We start from the raw sequence: 14,999 nt of genomic DNA, 5'->3' as shown, positions 1-14,999 counted from the left end.
TCATTGCGTTTGTTGTCTTACTGTGACTTGAGTTTAAATTGAAAACTTGACACATAAATGATCTTTTATTGATACAAGTTGTTATGGTATTCAGTCTAGGTCAATAGATTTAGCAATTATTATTAAACTATGGTTCCAACTTAGACAAGCAATGTAGTTCCTTGGTAGATTTGACTATTCCTTTTAGTTCGCTTTTGGTCATACAGTTTCACAAGTATTCATACATGGTTTACATTATTGCCTTTCATTTTTGGGGATTGCACTTTCCTCATGAAGTAAAATCAAGCAAAGGCTTCAGATGCACAAAGTTTATAAAGTTTAACTTTAAGACTTTGAAGACAAAGCATTATGGACAAGAAAACTAAAAATCACTCTTACTACTAAGTAATTATTACAACAGAGGCCACTCATCAATTGCTAGATTTTTTTGTATAGCTGTGTAAATTATCAGCTAAACATAATCTTCGATCACATTGATTGATTGTTTTTTGCTTAGAGTTCAGCACCAATATAATTCATATTCATATTTAACAGAGAACAACTTAAAACTATAATATATTATAGGTAGGTTTTGAAAGTTAGTTAACTGCCATTAAGAGTTGGAAACTTTGATTGCCACTGGGAAAACAATATGCTTCAAAGAGTTGTTGCAGGGAATTTTATTAAGCACAGACCCTCATAGAAGGTATTTGATTTAACATCCCCATCTAAATGGGCATGACTACATATATATACATTCTTCACAATTAAACCTACCACCTTACAGCATTGGTTTTCCTGCCAGGCAAGAGTTAAAAAAAATGCTTGGGGGAAATATAACTTCAGACATGTATACAACAGCTCCACTACATTTTACCTTTACAATAACTAGAAAGGGTGTCTTCCTCCATCTTGGATTTGGAAATACCAGAAAACCAGGTCTAGATCTTTAATAGAATGTACAAATGTTTAGAGTAGTAGGTAATTCATGTGTAAGAACTTTCTCTTCAACATAGAAAATGACATGTTTTATCATATTTATGGTTGTATTTTACAAAAAACTAAATTTTTGTTTAATTAAATTTTTTCCATCATATTTATGGTTGTATTTTACAAAAAACAAAATTTTTTTGTAATTAAATTTTTTCCCAACTTTGCCAAGGGAGGCAACTCAAATACAAGGGCAGATAATTCAGATTACGGTACTTTTACAATAGAAGGTGTTAGGAATTTACGGTAAATAAGATTATTGAGTATGGTGCTCATTTGAAGATGATAAGTCTACTACTGAATCTTTTGGGGATCAAATTTTTAAAATTGACAGCACTCAATATAAAGTTTTACTACATGTATCACATTAACTTATGATCTAACAAAATGAGGTCAAGGTAAGAAATACATGTACACCTTACAGTAATTCCATACATAGAATGTAATTGACCTATTGCTTATAGTATACAAGAAACAAACTAAAGTAAAACCATGAAAAATTTATATTAACTAACAAACCATGAATATGAGGTCAAGGTCAGATGAACCCTATCAGACATACATGTACACTTTACAATCATTCAACGGATCAAATATAGTATCTAAGAAACAAACTTAACCAAGAAAACTTAGCAATGACCAATGAACTATGAAAACCTGGTCAGGTCAGATGATACAAAAAAAAAGAAAATATGCAAAGCATTGGAAATCACTGAACCATCACTGAAGGTGAAGGGTCAAATAAACTCTATTAAAATGAGAAATGCCAATGCTTATACTGTTATACATTTAAATACTAAGTATAGTTAACCTACTACTAATGGTCCCCCTTAAACTGACATTATTACCAACTAATACATGTAAACTAAGCAAAAGTTTCAATTTCAAATAGACCATGACTGAAGAGAAGGCCAAATAATGTTGATACAATTCTAATACAATTGTCAACTGAATATTTAGGACATACCCTATAATCTTACCTAATCGCAAACTACTACATAATTGACAGCAATCTCCACAAACACCTCAGCTAAATCTTGCTTTTTCAAAGTTGTTGAAACAAGACAAAAACAGATTAGCAATGGTCCCTGAGGAGAGCAAATGTATCAAAATGCATTCATTTTGCAATGGAAACGTATGAAGCATAGAAACGGATTTCAGTAATATTTTGATTGAAGTTATCTCCCTTTGTCCACATTTCTAGGTAGAACTGATAGTCAAGCTCTCTCTGCAATTTGGGACATTTCTTATAAAATAGATTTCTCAACACCTATTGAAATACAAGTATACATCCTTTTTCTGTAGATATTTGTTGGAGCATAAATTGGTAATATTACTAATAATTGTCCTAGACTTGAAACATTTCATTTCTATAAGTTATTCTTTTCACATCTGTATGGCTGTACTCAAAAAGACAATGACAAACTGCTGAAAAACCATGGCAATCCAGAATCTAATTGTCATAATAACAAACTTGTTCAACAAGAGTTATTTACTTTTGCCACCAAACAATAGCTGTAAAGTCTTCTATATGAACATAATTCCTTTATATTGAGATTTCATCCTGTTCATTAATTTTGTCATGTGGCTAATTTAATCAAATAATCCTGATTTTTTAAAAACCATATAAGAAACTTTGTTTCTCTATTTTTTTGGCTATTTTCACATTTCCCAACCAAATGTGAAAAAAGATATTCTCCTTGCTAATGTACATCATTGTATTCTGATATCACCTAAGTTGAACAAAGGTATACAGAAAAGCATATTAATTTACAATACATGATCAGTACAGTCAACAGGTTAACATCAGAGAGAATCCAGTTTGTCATTTATAATTCTTATAAATTGGCACAATTTTTCGAAGTTTTGATTTCTGCTTTTGGTAGTAATAACTTTAAATTTTAACACAATACAGTTCGGTAGGTATTTCTCAGTGCTCTAACTGTCAGTAGACTGTCATGTTCCATTAAATAGTGGTATTCGTCACCTATAGCAACTCAAGCACAAGGACACTTTCTCTGTTTTCTGTGTGATTGCTAGAATAGTTTTCCTTCTAGCTTCTTGTTAAGATACTGGGAAAAACAAAACACTACACTTTGAATTTTTAATATTTTATTGTTGTGATTAACCTGTACAATGAATGTGTTAAAATGATGAGCACTGTCAGTAGAAGGATGAACAGAGAATTGTAGCACCAAGGTCAAATAAGGTCATGACATTATGAAATACTACCAATAACAAACTGCTTACATATTTTATTTTTCAGATCATTTCATGAGCAATTTTTTACCTTCTGAAAATATTTTGTTCTGCAGGGTTGACCAGGTAATCAACTCCTGTAGATTTGTTGTAAGAAAATTTAGACAGTATTATTTGGATGTTACACATCAGAAATGTTTTTTGTTCATAATTGAAAAAATGTTTTTAACCAATGTTAGCAAGAAAAAAAAGTATGTTTTCACATGAGCATAACTATAAAAATTAAATGTTCAAATTTCATCACCCCCATTTTTTATATTTTTCAAAGGGCTGATAGTAAATATAAATACATTTTTAGTAATAAACTTAGTATGGAGTTCAATGTGCGTTTCATATAAATATTACACATTAATTACAACAGTCAATGATAAAAGTCAGTCACATGACACCTGAGTAAACCAGTAGAAAACAACTATCTGTTATAAATCATCAAATTTGTGACACATAAAAATTTAATGAAAACACTTTATTTACCATATAAAAAAGGAAATAACAAATATGTTTAACTCTGGGATAATTTCTTATGCCAAAGTATAAATATGAGGGCAAAAGAGAAACACACTGTTGTTAGCAAAAGCTACAACAATAAAGAAAGAAATATTTAATTTGCCATTTTATTTTTTAAAATCCCCACCTTTTCAAATTTAACAAGAAAGCATACAAAAAATATACTTTCTTCTTTAATTGAAAATGCTGATCATGTAAAATAACTTTTTCTAACAATAATTTCTTGGTCAAAAAAATCTTTATATGCATAAAAACTTTATATGGATTTCAGGTAGCCCTTGTTCAAGAAGCTTCACATTGTACAAAACTTTGTCGTCACTTTGAAACTTCTAGTAATTTCTACTGGTAAAAGTCCAATACTGACAACATTTGTGATTTAACAGAACAGTGAGAGAACAATATACTCTTATTAGTGAACTTTAAAAACAATAATTTTACTTTAAAAAAAAACGCTACATATAAAATATCCCATTTTAAAAACAAATGACCAAAAAACATTAAGTTTATTTTTATTTATTTATTCAAGAATAATGAAAAATAAAACTACTTCAATTAAATGCATAGTAAAATGACTAAAATAATAAAATTCATATAAAATTGATTAATATAGAAAACTTTTTTAATACAACAGTTTCTACTGAAAGGATAAGAATCTAATTGAAACCTTGGTACATGTATTTGCTAACTGTTTCTTTAATAAAATTGGTAAATTAAGAGTATTAATATCAAGGATAAAAAACAATAAAAGCTGAATGCTAGCACTAACACATTCATAAACAACCAGTTAATCTTGAAACAACATCATCTGTACATATAAAGGCACAAACAGGGATCACAGCTGACACAGAAAACAAATCACAAAGGGGAGATAACATTTCTAGTTTTTAAAAGTTCTTTTTGTAGACTAACTTTTTACAACAATATAGCTAATGAATAATGACTGATTAATACCTATATGAAATGAATTTATTATTTAATGTTTGACTTAATTATGGCAAAAAATTGTGATCCTCTTTGAACAGTCGCTTTTTTCATTTTTCCAAGTTTGGCTATGTTCAGCATCAAATATTAATTCTTTTGATAATCATATACTCAAAATTAAGCACTAAAAGATAAGACTTAAATTGACCGATTGTATTACTAATGGATTGTAATTTGTCCTGCCATATGAATGATTAGGACACTTCTAAACACACTACATTCACCAAACTATAGGTCAATTTGGTCAATGTGCAATCTGGTCAAAAATGAAATACGAAATGAACAAAAGAATAAATGGAACTGTCTTGGCACAATCTGTCAAGTGCATAGAGAACGTTCTAAGCTAATAAGAGAATCTAATATCTTGTGTTTGATAGAAAGACATACCTAATCAAGTAGATAATACTTTTATGCTTTATCTATACAATGTAATCATTACTTAACAGAGTTTTACAAATTAGATGTGAGGTACTGACTTAAGGAAATATAATTTTCATGAAACATTAAAATAAGAAAAGATATTTCTTTGATTTCTTTTTCAAGCTGTGATAATTTGTTACAAGAGTTTCTACTGAAAGGATAAGAATGTAACTTGAAAATAATGTTACTTATGGTTGCTTAATATCTGGGCTACAGAAGTTAAACACTGCAAATGAATGTATTTATGCATTAACAAAGTGTATTTATTTAAAAAAATGATCAAATTTTTAAGATATTCTAAATTAAAGGATTAGCTGAGACATTAGAAAGTCAACACAGTGACAATAGAAATTATCTTGAAAACTGTTCATGAGGACTTCCTTGACCATTCAAACACTATTTATCTAATAAAATAAAATAGAATAATGGAAAAGCTCTTTAATTGAGCAATGAATAACAACAAAGAAAAGTGTCATGAGTTTGGTCTAGAAAAACACACAATAGAAAATCATTTACATATTTTAAAAAATCTGACCATTATATGAAAAGAAAATAATGTTACTTCTATTTACACCATGATATGTTAAACTTGTTTGTGTCAATATAAATATGTCCATACTTTATACAAATCTATACAAACATCACCTTGTAATCATACACATATACACACTTATACTCTCCACACATACACACCTGTACACATTAAAACATAGCCTTTAAAGGCTATTCATCATGCAGACCATCTCTCTCTATAATGAGACCAACTATTCATAAATATCCTACTCTTATTTACTATCAATGTTTTAAATATATTTCACAACAGATACAACCAGGTGCTCCGCAGGGCGCAGCTTTATACGACCGCAGAGGTCGAACCCTGAACAGTTGGGGCAAGTATGGACAAAACATTCTAGCGTGATACAGCTCTGAATTTGGATTGTGATCAAATTTTTGACATTACATGGTGTTTTTTTTACACAAAACAAATGTCAAGATTTTACAAATTTTACAATTAAAGATTTCTTCTTCAAACTTTTTAAATCTAAAATTAAATAGTTGACACAGCATAGGTTTCTGAAACAGAATGAATGTGGTCTAATGAACTTAAAAGTTTGTTTTTGCCTTTTAGCAATTCACTATGCTGTTGAATATTAATCCTCTCAAAAAAATGTTTGAAGAAATTTTCTTTTTATTTATGAAATCTGAAATGAGAAAAATTTAACCCCCCCCCTTTTTTTCACATCCCTGTTTCCTTTTTTCCAAAACTGATATCAATTCAAATTTCTAATGGAGTTTGCAACAATAACTACTCTTTTAAATACATCATAAAATATTAAAATGTAAAATAAAGTGCTTGTTATCACTGAATGGTAAAGATTGGTTGGTAGTAAAAGTGAATATACATTGTTTATTGTATAAAACAATAAAAAAAACTTCATCAGCAACATTTTATATTGGCAAATTTCCAATGAAGTTATTTACATAAAGTAATGGGCAAATAAAAATAGAAAATGACATCATAGTCATGTCTGGCAAATGTCCAACATACATTATCTAAAAACATTTTAGATAAGATAAGGAAATAAGATGTAAAAAAACTGCTTGTTATCACTGAATGGTAAAGATTATTTTAATTTATCAGTTGGTAGTAAAAAGTGAATATACATTGTATATTGTATATAACAAAGATTTAAGTTGATTCTGGACAAAGAAAGATAACTCCAATTAAAAAAAAATCTTGCTATTGCACAATATTTTGCAATTAGATATTTCTTGCTTACTATTCTGGACAAAGAAAGATAACTCTAATTAAAAAATTTTTGCTATTTCACAATATTGTGCAATTAGATATTTCTTGCCATTGCGCAATACTGTGCAATTGAAAAGACTTGCTATTGCACAATACTTAATATAATAATTTTAGATCCTGATTTGGACCAACTTGAAAACTGGGCCCATAATAAAAAATCTAAGTACATTTTTGGATTCAGCATATCAAAGAACCCCAAGATTTCAATTTTTGTTAAAATCAGACTAAGTTTAATTTTGGACCCTTTGGACTTTAGTGTAGACCAATTTGAAAACAGGACCAAAAATGAAGAATCTACATACACAGTTAGATTTGGTATATCAAAGAACCCCATTTATTCAATTTTTGATGAAATCAAACAAAGTTTAATTTTGGACCCCGATTTGGACCAACTTGAAAACTGGGCCAATAATCAAGAATCTAAGTACATTTTTAGATTCAGCATATCAAAGAACCCCAAGGATTCAATTTTTGTTAAAATCAAACTAAGTTTAATTTTGGACCCTTTGGACCTTAATGTAGACCAATTTGAAAACAGACCAAAAGTTAAGAATCTACATACACAGTCATGACAGTTAGATTCGGCATATCAAAGAACCCCAATTATTCAATGTTGATGAAATCAAACAAAGTTTAATTTTGGACCCTTTGGGCCCCTTATTCTGTTGGGACCAAAACTCCCAAAATCAATATCAACCTTCCTTTTATGGTCATAAACCTTGTGTTTAAATTTCATAGATTTCTATTTACTTATACTAACGTTATGGTGCGAAAACCAAGAAAAATGCTTATTTGGGTCCCTTTTTGGCCCCTAATTCCTAAACTGTTGGGACCTAAACTCCCAAAATCAATACCAACCTTCCTTTTGTAGTCATTAACATTGTGTTTAAATTTCATTGATTTCTATTTACTTAAACTAAAGTTATAGTGCGAAAACCAAGAAAATGCTTATTTGGGCCCTTTTTGGCCCCTAATTCCTAAAATGTTAGAACCAAAACTCCCAAAATCAATACCAACCTTCCTTTTGTGGTCATAAACCTTGTGTTAAAATTTCATAGATTTCCATTCACTTTTACTAAAGTTAGAGTGCGAAAACTAAAAGTATTCGGACGCCGGACGACGACGACGACGCAGACGCCAACGTGATAGCAATATACGACGAAAAATTTTTCAAATTTTGCGGTCGTATAATAATATTGCTTAAATAATTTAAAATTCAGTCTTGCTGAGGTGTGTTACACAGTTTTAAAAATATAATAATACACTTCCAACAAATTTTATTTTGTACGAAAATGAAGAACAAAATAAAAGTGTCATTACACTTATATACCAGTTATGATGTAGAACACAAATAAAACCTATCAAGTCTGTAGTAGGTCAATAAATTTAAAGTCTTTAAATTAAATAAAAAATCTTGATTCTGGTTAAAACCAGCATGCAACTGACATAATACAACTAAAAAATATATATTTGAACTGAGGACAAAGTCTTAAGGAAAACTGAGGATAATTCACAAATGGCCTATTCTAATTCTAGGTTTTCAAAAAAGAATTTCAGTACATTTACCCTTTAGATATTAATTGGAGGTTAACTTATTTATTTGAAGGATATCTAGTTTTAAGTTTAACTTGTTGGTACATTGTAATCTATAAATAATTAGTTTTTTGAGTCCTAAGCCTTTTCCAGCTTTAATTTTTGGTCCCTAATCATAAACTGGCATTTTGACATCTGTCTTTATATTTTTGTTTATATGTTGAACTGCATTTCATTTAACTTTTACATATTGCAATCATAGCATTCACATTTTTTTAAGAATTATTTTTTTCTTTGTAATTTTTTGTTTCAAATATTTTCAAAATTTTTTCATTTTGATAGCTACACATTAATATTCAGTAATCAGCAATAGCTCTGCCAAAATAAAAATAAAAGATTTTGCTGCAGAATGACTTTACAAATTTCTTTGCATAATTCATTGACTAACCACATGCAAAAAGCTTTTAAAAGTAACACATATAACAATTATTTTAAATTTTACCAAAATCTATGTGTAAAATTGCCTTTTTTTGGAAAGATGATACCTCAAATATCATTTTTGCAATAAAGTTACCAGACTCTTTTCCATTTTCTATTTATCAATAAGATTTTTTTTTTAAATGCAAAGTATGGTTTTTGACTATTTCATGGACCCAAAAATTGCTGTTAACAAAGAGATTGTTGACCAAATCATATCACAACATTTATAAATTTCAAATTTTTTTCCACAAAATCTGAATTGTTTTTTTACTTTATATAAGTATGATTGACTCTTTGTATACATGTAGGTTTTGATCATTCATATTTGTTCCAAAATATTTTGATTTTACAAAGCTGAATGCAATGAATTGTGTTATAAAACAATGATTTCATTATCCTTTTAAGATTTTTTTTCCCATAACTAAACCATATAAAGGAATGGAATTTTATACATGGAAAGGAGAAAACACTTTAAATAGAAAAACAGAGTAACCTAACAATCTACTCAAATAATATAATCTGTACATATGATTGATTTCTTAAAAAAACAAATGAATTTTAATTCCTTTCTGGATTCTTGTGACATAGGAACTCCATAGCGCTGGTCAAATAGCTCTTTCGTGCAATTGTTCCGGTCTCTTCTATTAAATTAATCATTTATATCCTTCCATAACAACATACAATATTTCCATCTGAATTCCACTCATAACGAAATGTACAGTACAGATCACTCAACAGCAAACCCACATGTTTCATCTACAGCACAAGTCAATTTTGATAACAATTTTTCATATGATTCATATGGAGGGATGTCTATTCGATTGAAACTGAAAAAGAAAGAGATATACATTCAAAAATTCAAAAGTACACATGTAAAATAGATACTATCATAACACAATATGCTTTTAAACATCCATATGTAAGCAAATAAAGTCTATTAATGTGATGGCAATTTGATACTTAATTTAACTTTGCATAATCTTACATGGGGACATTTTGGTACTTTCATAAATCTTAAAGACATTTAGTTGGATAAATAAAGCTAGGCTGACAAATCAAAATCTGTTGTAGCTTCAAAGGATTAACAATGAAACAAGTGAAAATTCTGCTTTGGTTTTTAATTATGATGATGTTTTATTGTTTGTTTAAATAGCCCAGTTGCTGTTTTCTAAATGATAACCCCATATTTGTTTCCATTTCAGTTCAGCTTTTTTGTTGTGTGTATCAATACCTTCTAACAATAGAATGATTCTTTAGAAAAAAAAATATTAAAGGAGAATCCATGATAACTTTGTATACAGTTTTAATGAAATTTTTCTAACGATTAGAAAACGTGTTTATATAAGTTTTTTTTGTAAATCAATCTTATCTTTACATATCCATATCCTTTGTTATGTTATGTAATAAAAATTTAAACATTAATGCCTTTATAACACACCTGGTAAATTTATTACCTAATTTTTGACCTATGATCTCTTTTTAAGTTAACCACAATACATTTTTGTACCTACCATGTATGAGCTTTCGGCAAGTTGTCTGTATTTGTATCTACTAAATGTATCGTAAATAGTCTTGGGCCAGCAGCACCTGTTGAGCCTGCAAAAGAACATCAAATTTGACATAAGCTGATTGTAAAAATTGTTATATTTATATTGAAAACTTTAACAATTGAGTATTTATTCAATCTAAGAATTACCTCCCTTACATCATGTACCAGAGAGAACTTCAAAATATTTTTTTAGTTAAATCCTGGGGTTGAAGACATAAAACTTTGCTTAGTGCTCGGAGCACAAAAAATCATACTTGAAACATGAAATCCAGCATTTTGATCGGTTTATTTTGGAGTATGAGTACAAAAAACTGACTCAAAAGTTTTATGACTTCAAGGCCTGATATTGCAACCCCATAGATGCCAACCCCCTTTTGATACATTCAGTAACAATCTATCAAATTTTCTGTAATCTTGAAAATAACTCTGGAGAAACCGGAAGCATTACATTGTCTTTTTCTAAATACCGGACCAGGCCGGAAAAGCAATGATAAAAATCCGCATTTTACATAATTGAACAGCGATGACTGGGAATCCTAACTATTCGAGTTTGACTGTAATAGCGTAGTTTTGATCGCAAAATCGGAAAAATTACGGAAAAATCGTAATGGTTGGCATCTATGCAACTCATGAATAGAATACATGTTTAAATCTCAAAAGAAAATGATTATTCCATCAACTAACCTTGTAGAGCTTTGAAACCTTGTAATGGAACTCTTGAACTGCCTGTAACAAACTGTAATAGTCTGGCTCTCATTTCATCTGAGAAGCCATCAGCAGCCTTCCAGAACCATTTGACAATATTTGTATCAGGATTGCAGTGTTTTAATCTTGTGTGCTGTTTCCAATCATCTAAATCTATTTTACCAAGACCACCTATCATCAACTGCAATCAAAATATTCATTATCACTAAACTGCTATTACATAAAAACATGAAAACAATGAAACAAATGTACTTTATAATAACAATGCAATAAAGTTGAGTATTGTTGTATTTGCAATGGATTAGGTTAAAGTCAGGGCTCATGGTTTTTGGCAACTTAAGCGAGAAGTAACTTTCGTGTCTGTGAAATTAATTTTCCAGACAGCTAAAAGCAATATCATGTCACCCTGTTGCTCTTGTTGTCAGTAATTTTCTGTTTTGATGACATTTTAATTTAAAAGTAAAGAAATCAAAAGACAGATGTTTTATTATTTAGTAAAGAAGTGATAGGAATGATATTGTAGACTTTTTATATATTCCTTTAAAGAAACACCCTTTTTTGCAATTATATATTTTTTCAATTTGTTGTTACACTTGCATATATCAAATGATTCTGTTTTCTTTATTGCAAAGCATTGCAAAACAATGAATGTCTATCAATAACCAATTCTAACTTAAAAATAAGTAATATTACAGAATCAATAAAAGTAGATAATATACCTCTAATTCTCTCTCATCAAAAGGTCTAAGCATATGTTGTGGAATGATCTCGTTAAAACCTTTTTGTAGTGCTAAGAACTGTGCCTCAATCCCTCGCATGAATCTCCACTGCACATATAACCTATAACACAAAATGTAGTGATAAAAGAAATCTAAACAAACAATTTTGTGTATTGTAAACTGTTTATTTTAAACATTTATGGTCTCAAAAACAAAAAGAATATTATGATAATGCAAATATCTACATGTATGACACAAACAAATAAGTTAGAAATCAAGACATTGGGAGAGTTAAAATTAAATGGATCAATTTAAATTTTAATTTTATTTTCTGTGCATCTACCTAAGGGGTATGTGATCAAATGCATTTGCTGTTGTGTAGTTTCTATTTTGCAATGATAAGCTATTTCTTTATAAACTAAAATGCGATGATGCACATTGTTTAAATTTAAATTTTAATTTTATTTTCTGTGCATCTACCTAAGGGGTATGTGATCAAATGCATTTGCTGTTGTGTAGTTTCTATTTTGCAATGATAAGCTATTTCTTTATAAACTAAAATGCGATGATGCACATTGTTTAAATTTAAATTTAAATTTTATTTTCTGTGCATCTACCTAAGGGGTATGTGATCAAATGCATTTGCTGTTGTGTAGTTTCTATTTTGCAATGATAAGCTATTTCTTTATAAACTAAAATGCGATGATGCACATTGTTTAAATTTAAATTTTAATTTTATTTTCTGTGCATCTACCTAAGGGGTATGTGATCAAATGCATTTGCTGTTGTGTAGTTTCTATTTTGCAATGATAAGCTATTTCTTTATAAACTAAAATGCGATGATGCACATTGTTTAAATTTAAATTTAAATTTTATTTTCTGTGCATCTACCTAAGGGGTATGTGATCAAATGCATTTGCTGTTGTGTAGTTTCTATTTTGCAATGATAAGCTATTTCTTTATAAACTAAAATGCGATGATGCACATTGTTTAAATTTAAATTTAAATTTTATTTTCTGTGCATCTACCTAAGGGGTATGTGATCAAATGCATTTGCTGTTGTGTAGTTTCTATTTTGCAATGATAAGCTATTTCTTTATAAACTAAAATGCGATGATGCACATTGTTTAAATTTAAATTTAAATTTTATTTTCTGTGCATCTACCTAAGGGGTATGTGATCAAATGCATTTGCTGTTGTGTAGTTTCTATTTTGCAATGATAAGCTATTTCTTTATAAACTAAAATGCGATGATGCACATTGTTTAAATTTAAATTTTAATTTTATTTTCTGTGCATCTACCTAAGGGGTATGTGATCAAATGCATTTGCTGTTGTGTAGTTTCTATTTTGCAATGATAAGCTATTTCTTTATAAACTAAAATGCGATGATGCACATTGTTTAAATTTAAATTTAAATTTTATTTTCTGTGCATCTACCTAAGGGGTATGTGATCAAATGCATTTGCTGTTGTGTAGTTTCTATTTTGCAATGATAAGCTATTTCTTTATAAACTAAAATGCGATGATGCACATTGTTTAAATTTAAATTTTAATTTTATTTTCTGTGCATCTACCTAAGGGGTATGTGATCAAATGCATTTGCTGTTGTGTAGTTTCTATTTTGCAATGATAAGCTATTTCTTTATAAACTAAAATGCGATGATGCACATTGTTTAAATTTAAATTTAAATTTTATTTTCTGTGCATCTACCTAAGGGGTATGTGATCAAATGCATTTGCTGTTGTGTAGTTTCTATTTTGCAATGATAAGCTATTTCTTTATAAACTAAAATGCGATGATGCACATTGTTTAAATTTAAATTTAAATTTTATTTTCTGTGCATCTACCTAAGGGGTATGTGATCAAATGCATTTGCTGTTGTGTAGTTTCTATTTTGCAATGATAAGCTATTTCTTTATAAACTAAAATGCGATGATGCACATTGTTTAAATTTAAATTTTAATTTTATTTTCTGTGCATCTACCTAAGGGGTATGTGATCAAATGCATTTGCTGTTGTGTAGTTTCTATTTTGCAATGATAAGCTATTTCTTTATAAACTAAAATGCGATGATGCACATTGTTTAAATTTAAATTTAAATTTTATTTTCTGTGCATCTACCTAAGGGGTATGTGATCAAATGCATTTGCTGTTGTGTAGTTTCTATTTTGCAATGATAAGCTATTTCTTTATAAACTAAAATGCGATGATGCACATTGTTTAAATTTAAATTTAAATTTTATTTTCTGTGCATCTACCTAAGGGGTATGTGATCAAATGCATTTGCTGTTGTGTAGTTTCTATTTTGCAATGATAAGCTATTTCTTTATAAACTAAAATGCGATGATGCACATTGTTTAAATTTAAATTTAAATTTTATTTTCTGTGCATCTACCTAAGGGGTATGTGATCAAATGCATTTGCTGTTGTGTAGTTTCTATTTTGCAATGATAAGCTATTTCTTTATAAACTAAAATGCGATGATGCACATTGTTTAAATTTAAATTTTAATTTTATTTTCTGTGCATCTACCTAAGGGGTATGTGATCAAATGCATTTGCTGTTGTGTAGTTTCTATTTTGCAATGATAAGCTATTTCTTTATAAACTAAAATGCGATGATGCACATTGTTTAAATTTAAATTTTAATTTTATTTTCTGTGCATCTACCTAAGGGGTATGTGATCAAATGCATTTGCTGTTGTGTAGTTTCTATTTTGCAATGATAAGCTATTTCTTTATAAACTAAAATGCGATGATGCACATTGTTTAAATTTAAATTTAAATTTTATTTTCTGTGCATCTACCTAAGGGGTATGTGATCAAATGCATTTGCTGTTGTGTAGTTTCTATTTTGCAATGATAAGCTATTTCTTTATTAACTGAAATGCGATGATGCACATTGTTTTGCAAGTTATCTGTAGCAATAGTGAATCACCTTTCAAGTAAAAAGTACTGTTACTTATATAACTATTTATTCACTATAACTGTTGTGACCGTGACTTTGTCCACATGTCTGTGATTACGCAATAGAGTGTTAACATTGTTTTTTCCAGGATTTTGAT

The 14,999-nt window shown here is 29.0% G+C and overlaps 1 protein-coding gene across 1 annotated transcript in view; it reads right to left on the bottom strand.

Moving 5' to 3' along the window:
* Positions 1-8,138: 8,138 nt before the first annotated feature.
* Positions 8,139-14,999, bottom strand: part of LOC143046029 (E3 ubiquitin-protein ligase SMURF2-like) — a 44,901-nt gene continuing 38,040 nt past the window's right edge. Inside the window, exons 15-18 of the mRNA XM_076218980.1 lie at positions 11,933-12,053; positions 11,193-11,394; positions 10,471-10,555; positions 8,139-9,786 (exon numbers count right to left, since the gene is read on the bottom strand). Of these exons, the coding sequence (XP_076075095.1) occupies positions 9,687-9,786; positions 10,471-10,555; positions 11,193-11,394; positions 11,933-12,053 (508 nt within the window). The 3' untranslated portion in view covers positions 8,139-9,686. The remainder of the gene's footprint in view (positions 9,787-10,470; positions 10,556-11,192; positions 11,395-11,932; positions 12,054-14,999) is intronic.

Source organism: Mytilus galloprovincialis, chromosome 9 (genome assembly GCF_965363235.1).
Source record: "Mytilus galloprovincialis chromosome 9, xbMytGall1.hap1.1, whole genome shotgun sequence".
Classification (NCBI taxonomy): Eukaryota; Metazoa; Mollusca; class Bivalvia; order Mytilida; family Mytilidae; genus Mytilus; species Mytilus galloprovincialis.
Note: the sequence above shows the minus strand (reverse complement) of the source record. Positions and strands in the feature narration are given on the sequence as shown.